This window comes from Fundulus heteroclitus, chromosome 9 (assembly GCF_011125445.2).
Source record: "Fundulus heteroclitus isolate FHET01 chromosome 9, MU-UCD_Fhet_4.1, whole genome shotgun sequence".
Classification (NCBI taxonomy): domain Eukaryota; kingdom Metazoa; phylum Chordata; class Actinopteri; order Cyprinodontiformes; family Fundulidae; genus Fundulus; species Fundulus heteroclitus.
In genome coordinates, this window is record NC_046369.1 from 28971209 (window position 1) to 28984646 (window position 13438).

General features: G+C 42.3%; 1 protein-coding gene across 1 annotated transcript in view; it reads right to left on the bottom strand.

The window, feature by feature from the left end:
* Positions 1-6405: 6405 nt before the first annotated feature.
* The window catches only part of LOC105928880 (leucine-rich repeat-containing protein 52), a 49810-nt gene continuing 42777 nt past the window's right edge, over positions 6406-13438 (bottom strand). The window contains exon 2 of the mRNA XM_012866402.3: positions 6406-8164. Coding sequence (XP_012721856.1) covers positions 7836-8164 — 329 coding nt within the window. The 3' untranslated portion in view covers positions 6406-7835. The remainder of the gene's footprint in view (positions 8165-13438) is intronic.

The following is a 13438-nucleotide window of genomic DNA, read 5'->3' on the forward strand; positions in this document are numbered from 1 at the left end:
GTATTGTTGCTGCTTAGAGGTCACGCCCTTTCCCCGCCAAATAATTGTGATGTAATATAAGAAGGACAGATGGCACTTTAAGCTCCCCTTTGACAAAAGAGATCCAATAATGACAGCATAAAGATTTAGATGAGGTAAATTATGACTCCAGGTGTATTGGTGAGTGAGTGAGTGTGTGTGTTGTGTGAAAGCTGACGATGGCGTCAGATTGAAGATGGAGGGGAGGATAAGAGGATGTAGTGATGCATGGCAAGAGAGACCAAAACAGGAGTGTTAATGTTCTCAGGCCTGCGGCGCTGACTTTAGCTGTGCCCTTGAGATTCATTGTGCGTGTGTGTGTGTGTGTGTGTGTGTGTGTGTGTGTGGGATACGTTGTGTGTGCTTGTGGAAGGCAGAGCGTGAGCTGCGTCCTGTGCTTGACTTTGTGTCAGATAGGGTGCGTTACGCTGATGACTAGTTAACCCACCATTGTAAGCAGAGCTGAAGCCACTCATGTGGATCAACATCAAGGTATGCCGCCGGGAGCCATAAATACGCCCGTATACTCAGTGACACACGCAGCCCAGCCCACTTGAGGTTTATCCTTTGAGTGTTTACGTTCTCAGCAAAGGACGTTAATGTGGGCCTCGCTATCAATCATCCAAGCGGCTCAGTGCGTCGCTCACAAAGAATTCACACTCATGACATTGTCGGCGCTGTTTCCCCCCCCACCCCATTTCCGTTGGGAAGTTTGCCGTTTATCATCGCCGACGTCCTCCCCGTGACGGACGGAGGAGGAGGAGGAGGAGACGCAGGATGGGAGAGAAAGGGCCGTCTGATCCTTTTCCACTCATGTATCATTTGCCCATGCTGCTCACGGAGATTCTTTCTGATCGCTCTGGCCCAATTAAACGCACTCAGTCACGCACGCACCAACAAACAGGATACTTTCGGTGCAGCGCAGCGAAGCATGGGTTGGCCTTGAACAGTGCTGTGAAAAAGTTTTTGCTATAAATTTCTTCTGTTTTTGCCTTTTTGTCACGCTGTAGTATTTCAGATCCACAACAACAAAAGTTATAGCAGTCCACCACAACAAGCACACTGTTGTGGACTGGCAACCGAATTTTTTTGGTCAATTAAGATCATTTTCACTAACAACACTGAGGCTTAATTATGGACAACCCTGTTGAATCAACACATTCACTTATAGAACCTGTATGACAACATGAAGTAGGCTGAAAGACCTCAATAAGCAACACATCTTGCTTTGATCTTAATTTATCCAAGAACAGAAGAGAGACAAAGCTACGAACGTCCAAGGGTCACGAAGTTCTCCTTTGGACATCAGTGAACCACAGTGAGGACCGCTATCCACAAAATGGAGAGAACATGAAACAGTTTGCAACCTTCACAGCTATCTCGCATTTTCCAGACCACATATCAATATTTCACCAATACTTTGGGCAAAATATTCAACAGACTGATTAAAAACAAGAGGAACTATTTGAAAGGTGTGTACCCTATTACGTTTGCCATAAAACTGTCAGAGCATATCAGAGAAAGAACATCAGCCCAGCAGTAAAACATGGTGGGGGTAGTGTAACGGTCTGTGGATATTGTATTGCTTCAAGAACTGGACCACGTAACGTAAAATAACCATAACCCAGAAAATCCTGAAGTACAACGTCTACCTACCAGTTTGGGACTCTAAGCTTTAGTCCACTTGGGTTATGTAACAGGACATTGATCCGAAGCACACCAGCAAGTCCACCTCAGAATGCTTCTAGGTTTTTGAGTGGCCTAGTCAAAGTCCAGATTTAAATGGAATTTGAATGCAGGTAGTTTATGTGTGGCTGAATCATTAAGAATTAATCACAATGATGTAGCAGACTAATTTCCAGTTATCGCAAACACTGGATGGCAAGTGTTTCCAAAAGTAGGTTCACCGTCTTTGATATTGGAATCTGTCTGATGATTTAAAACCTCTGAGTATGACAGAAAATAAACAAACAAAAAAAAAATGAAGAAATGTGAAAGGCATCGAATCCTTTTTCTCAGCCTTGTATGTTCACCGTAACATGGGGTCAACAAAAAAAGAAAACCAGTCCCATCATATAAAGCCATCATTCGATGCTCGACTGACTAAATTTCTCTTATTAGCATCTACTTGTGCAGCCACCATAAATCTGCCCCACTTCCATAACTCCAGCATGTTAGACCTGGCCGCTGCCCAGTGGTGTAGCTAACAGTGTAGACATAGAAACCTAAACAAAAAGCCCATGCACAGAAAGAAAGAAAGACCAAAGAAAGACCTCGTCAGCCTTTACAGAGGAAAGACCTTTAACAGGAACTTGACACCAAACTAGAAAGCAGGAGCAGGAACTAGGATGCGAGCATCTATAATGACACATCTGTGGACGGCCACTTGGTGGAGAAGAGAAATCAGAGCCAAATCTTCTAGCTGCAGGTCTCCAGTGGGATATTTTTGTTTGCAATGGCCTCATATGAGGTGATTGTAATGCTGCACTGGATTTGACTTCAGAGCTGGGCTCAGCTCTTTCCAGCCAGAAGTTGCAAAGCCAGTGAGATTGATGGCTGTTGCTACGCTAACAACGGTCAACTCTGAAAATATAAACATTACAATAGCGATGCAGCAGGATCTTGTGGTACAAGATCGCTCAATATTAAATACCATGGTATTTGTCGTCAAGGTGACCAGTATAATGAATGTGAATTATCTAAGCTTAGCCTAACGCAGTAGATCTATGTGTGGGATTTACCCTGCTATGTTGACAGAATTGACTGAAAAAGACTCGGCTATAAAAGCATTGACGGACCCTCCATCTTTTGTAAGACATTTATTTAGGAGCATTTTGGGGACTCGGTAGAAAACAGAATAGTTGACAATAAGACAGACAAGATACTAAAGGTTTTTAAGCGCTGCAGAAGTTTAGCTGATGTTGATCAGCTTCAGAGGTTCTTATCAGAGCTAACTGGGTTTTTGGAAGTTGTTTTAATAAGTCTAAACTGCATTACATCACAAATCGTTTTAAATCTTGAGTATTAAGGAGCAGCTGAGAAGCAGACAAATGCATATGTGGACCGGTCAATCCTGCACTGAATATTCTGTACTGATTACAGAATCTCACATTGTCAAATGTGTTTAAGTAGATAAGAAATACTCAGATGTGCAAACAAACAGTATATTCCTGCAACGAGTATCTTCTTTTCCATGAGTGTTATATACGCAACCACTATATTGAATAGGACCTTGGGGTTGGCTGCACTTTTCAAATTGCAATGGTACCTTCAGGAGCCCTTCAGATTTTGAAGATTTGGTGCTTTGAAATTCCAATATTGGAGTCAAATTCAACATAAATGTTTCCCCACAACACAAAATTACAGAGCACAAGAGAAACCACTTAAGGGTTGCCAACTCTCCTGGAAGACACACTCTTTTCTTTTTATTTCTCACTCTCTCACAGACAAACCTCACTCCAAACGGGGAGGTTATATTGCTGTTCCCTCCCACAGCTAACCTGACTCTCTCCAGATGGATGTAGTTCCGCCCGGATCGCTCCACTGGAAATGTATTTCAGAAGGAGGAGCCTTAACAGAAATCCTTGCATACGATTGGATAAACCACTTGTCTGTCATCTTTACCGACGCGCTACTTCAACCACTCACATCAAAACCAACATCAAAAGCGAAACCATCGTTTCCACTAATAAAAGCCTTCAAAGCCGTTCTCTGGTGTTCCTTTAAAGGTATACTATGCAACCAGGGTTGATTTTCCAGCGAGGCTCCCCCCAGAGGGCGAAAGTAAAAGTGCACTGTCATAAAGATGCTCAGCTGTTCTGGTTTCTCCGTCAAGCCAGGCGCGGTTGTTTTGAGCTTAGCAGACAGGCGAACACAACGAAAAGTGGAAAAAACGGCAGTACAAACAATGACTAACACAGTGAAGGTATGAACATCGGGCTTCCCGCAGCGCTATCTTGGCGAGGCGGGCGCGGCGGCCGCTTTGCCAACATAAAAAACAAAATAAAAAGAATAATATTAATAATAAAAAACTTGATATGCTTGCATGTTTATTTGACGTTAACGCGCGGTTCTTTGTTGTTGCTTTCGTGCGTGCATATAGTGAATGGCAGGGCAAAAACACATGGAGTTCTCGCCGTAAAGCAAGACCGACTGAGCCTGTGGGTGCGGGCCGAGGGCTCTTGCAATGGGGTACCGCGCGCGAGCTATTTTTAGAAACACAACGTCACGATGACGTCACATCACGTGGTACGCAGTGGGGCAAACTCCGGAAACCCACCGCTGTTTTGCTGTAAAAGAGACGTGCGTTAGCCTAGGTTTTACTCGGTAAACGACTGCTTTTTCCAAATCTAAGACCATGGTTTTTAAACATTGTTGCTATGGAACGTGCAACAGCGACTCGAGTTACGCTGATCGGCCGCATATGAAGGATGTTTTCTACAAGACTGCCAAGGAGAAATGTGTACGCTTGGAACACCGGGGCGGTCGGCCTACACAACAGTTCAACCCGGAAAAAGTTACCAAATTCAAGTACATATGTAGCAAGCATTTTGTCGGAGGAAAGGGCACAACCGAAGAACATCCTGACCCAATTCCAGCGACATCAAGTCAAGGTAAGAGTATTTTGGTGGCCGACATGTTAATAAAGAAGCGCCTGCTACCATGACAGCATATAGGCTGTCATGGTAGCAGGCGCTAACATGATAGCCTGCTACCAGGATAGCTTACTCAAAAACATTTCAAATGAGACAAACATTAAACATATACCCATTCCTGGACGGTGATTGCAAACAACAACAAAAAAAACGGCCGACGCTGCCATGATCGCCGCGCAGGAAAAAAAAACAAAGCTTACCGTTCATCAACTCGGCCAGTTTTCCGATCTTTTTAAGCCCTCGAACCTCAAGCCATCGTTTGAGCTGAAGGTTGGTGTGTTCTTCGACAGTGCGGCCAGTAATCCGTGCGCCTGGGACATCGTCTTGGGAAAGTTTAACGGCTGTAAAGTCGGTCAGATCGCTGGTTCTGTTGCGCTTGTAATAGCTGGGTTATCCGTGCTTTCTCTCCTGTATGCCCTACCTAAGAGGCAAAAGGGGCGTTGCTCTTGAGACGGTGACGTCACGTGCGCGGTACCCCATTGCAAGTGCGGTATTTCCCCCACAGACCACCAGGGCGGCCGAGAAAACCTTTGTTCGACCTGAAATGACTGATTTAATCATCCAAAACGGTATGGAACACATTAATTAACTGAAAAATGTTGCATAGTATGCCTTTAAAGAATTAATATTTGATAGATTGGACATCACTGATGAAACAGCAGTTACCGCAGTTACCGGGTGACCAGATTTCTCTAATGAAAACCGGGAACGTCTCTGATTTTGCTAAGCGGGCGGGCGCAGAGTCTCTGTTGGGGTTGGCTTGTTTTGCCCGATGTGTAACGCCGACGGAGCGGCTAAGGCGCATTCGGCTCAGCTCTTCTACTACATGGGAACAGCAGCAGGACCGGCTAAACACCTTTTGCTGCGTGAAACTTTTTTACTCCATCATGATACACCGAAATCAATTCAGGGATGTCTGGTCACTGCTTGCTTCCTCGCTGTGAGCCGCCATTGTTGTCTGAATCCAAACTTCTTTGGATACGCTTCTCTGATACGTCACATCTATGAAAATCCCACCCAGCAATCCTGACTGGCTCATCCATTTTATGTGGTACTGAAATCCCTCCCAATGCCAGGGAGTCCAGATGGATTTGTGGAGCCGCGTGGAGCTCGGCGGAATTACATCCATCTGGAGGGAGTCAGGTTAACCCACAACCCCGTCTCACTCGAAACTGCACTCAAATGTTGACAGCACTGACTTGAGCAACTTGTATTATATTCCCGAGAGATGACGAGAGGGATCAAATACTAAAAATGACTGGTTAAGCAATTTATAGGAGACTATAATGTAATGTGAAACTTTCACAGTGTGATTATCTGCCATCTTAAACAAAATCTTGCTTTGTTAATAAAAATATTTGGTTGAGAGCTTAAATCAGTTTTTAGACCTTATGAGAAAATGCTGCAATATCACTGCTTTTGTAACCGATGTTGTCCTAGTGTCTTCTGTCCCCATGCCACGAGTGTTTCTACCACTACCAGGCCTAAATGTCCTGCAGGTCCTCAAATGGTCACTTTAAAGTCTGCCACAAACCTGTAATGACGCCCAACTGTGACAAGCACCCAAGTTCAAACATACGAAGATCAGCTCAAAAAAAAGTTTTAAACTTTGTCAAGATGCTTTGTTTTTACATTCGAAAATTTTACACAACTAATTCTGCTAATAATAATAATAATAATAATACATTATTACTATCATTATTATTATTATTATTATTATTATTATTATTATTATGTTAATGTCCTGGAGTCCCTCGTGAGTGAAAGCTGCATCAGTGTTTGTTTTTAACCAGATGCCTGTCACGAAGGCTACGAAACAAATTAGGCAAATCTTTTCCGCTAAATCTAGTTGTTAGGTAAAACAAAATAACTTCAAGGTGCCTTTTTGACATAAAACAGTGTAGTTGCAAAATTTCATACATTTTTTAAGTTGGATAATATCCGTAGGAATTTATAGGATGGTAATAGAGCTGGAATTGAACTTTACCTACAAATGTAATCAAATCTAATGGTTTTGAATAATATTAAGTTTCTTGGGAGGCTGCCTATTACAAAATATGCTCATGTTTGTATAAGACATGGTTTGCTTGAATAAACCCAATTACAGAGGAAAGTTTACACATTGTGACATTTCCAAAGTTCCCCTGCCTAACTTCCCATGAAAGCTTTCTGGAAATACTGCACCCCTTTTGCAAACTTTATAAAGAGCTGAATGAGTTTACTTTGAACAGCAGGACCCACAAACCTTTGACGTTTGTATTTTAATAAGATAGGATTCATTTGTTTTATGTACATTCACACAACTTTGCTTTCTGTCTAATTATATATACCCCAAAATGAGTTTATGCCCTGTGGACAGATTTAGTCCTCGACAGAGAACAGCTAACGTTGACTATAACGACTGAGCCCCTCAGGGCAGTGGTGTCCAAAGCCAGTCCTCACGGCCCGGTGTTAGTCCTGCATGTTTTGGGTGGTTCCTCGTTCAGCACAGCTGAATCTGATGCGCGTTCAATTAGTAGGCCTCTGTAGACCTGGATAGCTGACTGAGAAGGTAAAACATTCATTTGAATGGGATGTGTTGCAGCAGGGACGGATCTAAAACACGCAGGAGACCGGCCCTTGAGGACCGGAGCTGGACACGGCTGCCTTTGGGCATTCTGAGAATACCGATCAAACACTGATATAAACCAGTTTCCCTGTTTCCAATGTGGCAGATTTAAGGCATCGGTCTTTGTTTTTGTAACCTCCTCCTTTCCCCTTTTATTTCGTGGGTGCAGGTGTGTGCTTGAACGTGCCACTCACTCACACCAGGTGTTGGTAAAGAGCACTTTACAATGTGTGGAGGAACTTTGTGGTTGTATGTGCTGGGTTATTGCTCTCAATAATCTCAGAGGTTATTCTGTTCTCCAAACTTGAAGGCATCCTTATTGCTGTCTCTGATTGTTTCTTTTCTCTCACACACACGCACACACGCACACATACACGCGCACACACTTGAACACACACTTTTGTTAAAGAGCAGTTGCGATATCTAAATCTGGAACAAGAAGAGACAAGCAGATCTCAGTACAGAGCGGAGGCTCCTCTCTCCCCCATTTTTGTCTGTTTTCTCATCTTCCCTTCAAGTAACATTTTCAGGTGCTTCTCCTCCACTCCAGTCTCTTACACCTGCATGCTGGGTTTGCTCAGATCCCCGTTGCCCTGGTCCCCTCCTCCGCTGCTTCCATTCATGGGGCCCCTCTCACCCTCATCCTCACTGTCCAGCTCCTCGCTCTTCCTCTTGCTGTAGCGTTCGTACAGCACCATGAGTATGCCCATCACCCAAGCTGACACCGTGCCAGCCGAGAAGATGACAAAGCCAATGGCGATGAAGAAGAGGTAGTCCCAGTAGCCCAAGCCTTGGTGGCAGTCCGTCCGCAGCTGCATGCCGACCTCCGCCAACCGCTGGCCCGCCAGCTCCGGAGGGTTCTGGCAAATCGTCTGGCCCTCATCTGGAAGGGAAGGAGAGAGGGGGGATTATTTAGGAGGGATGTGGTATGAAAGAACGTCAGGGGCTGAGAATATTTGGTGCATATGGAAGAAGGACGAAGAGCAAAGTGTCAGAAGAGAAAACGAAGGACAAAAATATAATTGCTTTGGAGGAAATGCTTGAAAACCATCAATAATGTCTGCGTAGAAGCAGCCTTCAACAATGCATTGATAACCTTTATGATAAAGGATGTCAACATGCATATTTCCACTGAGCAATCAAAGACTTTGGAGCGCAGGACGTTGAACCATTACTATGCTATACACATCAACACATGTAGGCAAGAAAAGGTGACACTAGCCTCCTCCTCTCGTCCGTCACTAAACACCTCAGCAGCAGAGGGACAAGGAGAGTAAATGTTTTCTCTGACAAAACACCTGCCCTCATAATGAGGAATATGATAATCAGCCCGAGCGGCTGCTGACCACACAAAGATGCAGCATTAATGGCAAGACAAGCGTTTTGCAGACAGTGAAGAGTTTGTGTTTGGTAGGGGGGGGGGGGGACATAAAGGTCACTAAAAGCCAGATAAACAAGCTTATAGGATTAAAAGTGTTTGTGAAAACCTTATCAGGAGTACCTATCAACCTGTCAAAGAGTCAATATGATATACGCTGATGACTCCCTTCTTTATTCTTGTGAAAATGCTAATATTTCTATTCAAAAACATCTACATCCAACATTTCATCTCCTTCAAAAACACAAACTATATGGATGATGTTCACTCCAGAAAGCTTTATTGCAAAAAAGAAGACATTAAAGTTGTTGACTAAACTTTAATTGAAAAAGTGCTTACTGTACAAATACCGGTTGTATGAAAAACTGCATTTTAAACCTGATTAAACTAAGAAACAGAGTTTGGCTTCCAGAAACAAGTAGAGCTTCCCAACAACTTCAAGAATTATAGCAGGAATAGTTGTCTCTGATCTGGATTACGGTTTATTTATTTATTTATTTACCAAGCAGCCCACTCCAGCCAAGATACTGTGTTTAATTCTACTTCAAGATTCATCACTAAAGATCACAATAAAAGACATAAAGTATGAATTAATATTATATAGAGGCAGGCCTCTCTGTTATTGTTTGTAAGAAGAGATCAGCCATTTTACCTACGGTGCCTTCGCGTCCACAGATTCACGTTTTTGCACATTCTTCTTGTCATGATTTAGGTTTTTGTTTGTTTGTTTTGGACTTTTCCGGACTTTTCTTGAATCAGCCATCATCCGATCAGCTCAGTCTCCTTCCAGCCAACACTTTGCTCTTAATCAGATCCATCCGCTGCAGTAATTAGTCAACTCTGCTCACGGAGGCTTTGTGCAAGCATGGTTTTTAGTGGTGATTAGTTGTTATTTTTGTGCTTAAAATTATGTCGTTTAAAACAGTTTGTTTCAAATTGGATTTTTTCTGTTGCTGAAATCCAATCTTCTGTGCTTTATAATATAAGTCTTAGGACGCCCAACATCACCACCAGCCAGCACTGTATCCCACCAAAAGTTGATACAGTGCTGAAAACCAAAAATGTGACATTCGAGACACTTTGCATTAGATCATGTTTTTATTCCATGCGTTTTCAAACAGCTGAAGAGAAAAATAGCAATAACATTGCATTCATATTGAAATTGAAATAGACAATTGAAAACTGGTTCTTCTTGCATTTGCAAAGCCTACACTTTAAAAAAAATGCTTTGGATCTACTTGATATAATAGTGGATATTGGTTGCACACAAATCCTTCGCTTTCACAGCAGCCTATAATGTTGTGTTAATTTAAGATGATTCGGTCACTTGACTTGAACACAACTGAATCACTTCCCTCCAAAACTATTTTATTCATTAAAACTGAGGGTGGGGGTTAAAGTAATAGCAAACCCTTTGACCATTTTGATCCTGCAACCTGTAGTCAACAAAAGGTGTCTCCTTGCTTAGATAGAGTCAACAGTCATAGTATCTACCCAATATTATTACATTCTCTTTAAGACATAAAACAATAGTGTGAAACTAACTAAAGATGCTTAAGTAGACCCAACAGATGCCCGATTTCTTTGTCTCGGCGTAGGAGTTTTTGCACGGCGGCGCGAGCCAAATATTTTGAATTCTACATGCATCTAATAGAGAAAAGAAAGCAGGAAACGACATTTTCAATCAGCCCATCCGACTTCACTACTTCCCCTGCTCGTCCGCTCCCACCCTCCCTGCATCCTTAATTGCCTTTGTGCTCTCCAGAAAGGGCAGATTTTTTTTCTCCCTCTCTCTCTTCTAGCTCAGAACAATGAGAGCGATGACAGAGCCTATAAAGAGATAGAAAGACAGACAGCGGCAGCACTTTTAAAGATGAAAGTCCAGAGAGAGCGGGGACAGAGATGATAAAAGAAAATCCCGGTGGATGGAGAAAAATGCTAACTAATAGACAAAAGGTGCAGCTTTGTAATATTTGCATCCACGTACTTTTAAATTGAAGCGCCTGATGAAGAGGCTCTGAATTAAGAGGGAAAATGATGTTTCTGGCAGCAGTCGGAATGGATTATCGCTGAATGTGAACAATCTTAATTAAACTGCAGTTATCTACCAATAAATGTCCCTACAAGGAAGGGGAGCAGCAGAAAAGAACGATGGAAAAAATCTAAACTTGTCAAACTACATGCCAGCTCTTTTTTTAGCTGCCGCTCTAGGAAACAATTATGCACCTGCATGAACTCAAACCTTATTTAAATCTGCGTTATTCAGACTCAACACCTGAGATAACCTGAGACGAGACAGATTCATCTGGTGATTAGATCACCGCTCCGGGATGGATGTGAGGATTAAATGAAACAAATTAGCCAGCTCGGTGGTCCGATACGGTATCTCTGGGCCCATCGAGGAGAATTTCCGCGACACATCTGCGGAGCTTTGATAAGGTTTCGGATCAATACAGACGCAACAATCGACTCCGCCTCAATCGGCTGAGGATTTGTGTCAGCGGTGTGGGAGACGTCGCCTGTTAATGCTTTTATGTCATGTGTGCTTGACCTCTGCTTAACGGCATAGTAGCTGGGATGTGTGTTGTGTTTATCTGACGAGTCTAACCCAGCGCAGGTTAAGGGGAAAAAAAATAAATAAAAGCAAGAGCCTCCAGAAGGCTCTAAGCAGCTGGGAGAGCTTTTAACTTCATTTGAGGCATTCTGGGGATTAGTGATTAGGCATGTGCTAAGATTACAGTGAGGTTGCTCTGCAGTAAAAGTTCAGCTGAGGATATGTTGACAGACACAGCGGTGTGTTACCCGACCGACGCGGTTACTCCCGTCCGTCAGGGAAACTTTTGTTTTACCTTCTTCCTGTCCACCTTTGGCAACACATCTTTTAGTTCAAAGGGGAGTAAAACGACCCTACGCCCCAAGCTGGTTTTACTTTACCTGAGCGTATGAAGAAAACGAGGCAAATACTTACCCAGAAAGTTTAGAGACAAAAAAACAAGAGAGAATTTAAAAGAGGGAACGCATGTTGATTTGTGCATTTATGTTTAACTCTGAGACTTTTTAAGGTTTTGCTTTCCCCTGCTGTTATGTGTAGGAATCCTGATTAGGTTTAGTTGTTTGTCTGCCATAGATGCTCACACAAGGGATAGACGTGTTAGAAAATGGATGGATGTTTGTTTGCCTCAGAGAGGAACACAGCATAACACTTTACCACCTGGTAAAGGCTTTAGAATGTGACTTAATTACATTATGATACAAACAACTATTTGTATGTGTTCTTCATGTTAACAACTATCAAAAAAAAAAAAAAATCGTAGACTTGTCTTCCTTCCCACATGAAGCTGGGACAGGAGTTTATAAAATATATAATTTTGCCAAAATACTAAAGGAAATGTATATTTCTTTGAGTTTAATTTTTACAAATCTCTTGTGGCAGTTATTTACAGGAGAAGACATTTAAAGAAAACAAGGAAGTTTATCTTCATAAAACTTTTTGATGGATTTAAAAAACAAAATTAACTACTAATTATACTTTCGGATACATTTTTTTATTGTTTTTTTCCGACATTTGGACTCAAACTAAAAAAAAAAAACAAGTTAAGCTGCTGCGCATTCTGGTGTATCTATAAGTACGTCACATGGGTCTAAATGCAAAGATATTAAGTGCGTTTTGCATAAACATAAAGCTCCTTCATCTGAATAATATCTGTGACGCTCTTTGTTTAAAAAAATAAAGCATGTGCTTTGGGATGAAGTGTGAAACATGTAAAGTTACTGTCTCACCCCCACCCCCATAGTTCAATACACAGTTTGAACGCCCCGGAGTGGCCAAATAATTAAAACTATTAATGAATTAGAAAGTAACTTGAACTAATGTGCTGTTGGAGACACTTCCTGTGAAGTGTGCCGGACCCTCCTGTGGGAGGGCTTAAAACATTAAAACTCAACATGATGCTGCCACCCACGTATTTCACAGTTGGAATGGTGTTCTTAGGCTTGCAAGCTTCACCCTGTTTCCTCTTAATGTAACACTGGTCATTCGGGTTGATCACTTTAGGTAATAGTTAAATTGCTAAATAAATATACATTTTAATATATTTCATGACAAACGTACATAGAGTCTCTAGCCGCAACATTAGGCCAGGTGACAACACCAGCTAATGGGTGGATGTTTGGCCTTAGCCGGCAGCAGAATTAATTTTTTTTTATCTGAGAACTGGATATCTTTTACGGCAGCAAGATTTTCATGGCGGTCTGACAGCAACCATAACCATAATTATTCTGAAACTGTTGCTGAAAGAGGCAGTCATTGGAAAATAGCTATTTCTTTAGACAAACAAATTACAGGGATCACAGGAGGATGGAGAGAGTTGGTCTTGAAAGACATTTATGTCTCCCTACTTTCATTTCTATGAGTCTCATTGCATCTGATCACATCACCATGTGGTCCAGCCACAACTCTGAGTTACATCAGCTGGTTAGCTGATTCTGTCAGTCTGATCATCCCTGTCAGGGTTTCTTCCCTGCTAGGTGTGAGGATTGTGCATTTTCACTTATAAACGGCATCACTTGTAAACTGGAACAGTAAGGTACAAACCTGTCTGTATGTGCAGACACGAACATAATAGAAAACAGGTCCCTCGGGATATTTGGAGCTATTTTTTGTTGCTCCTCTGATCTCTCCTCTCAAGTAGCATTTTATGTTTTGCTCAACAGTTGTCGAGCCGCCTGCTCGCTCCTTCAAAGAAAAACACTGACAAAAGCCAGGAGAAATCTATAAAA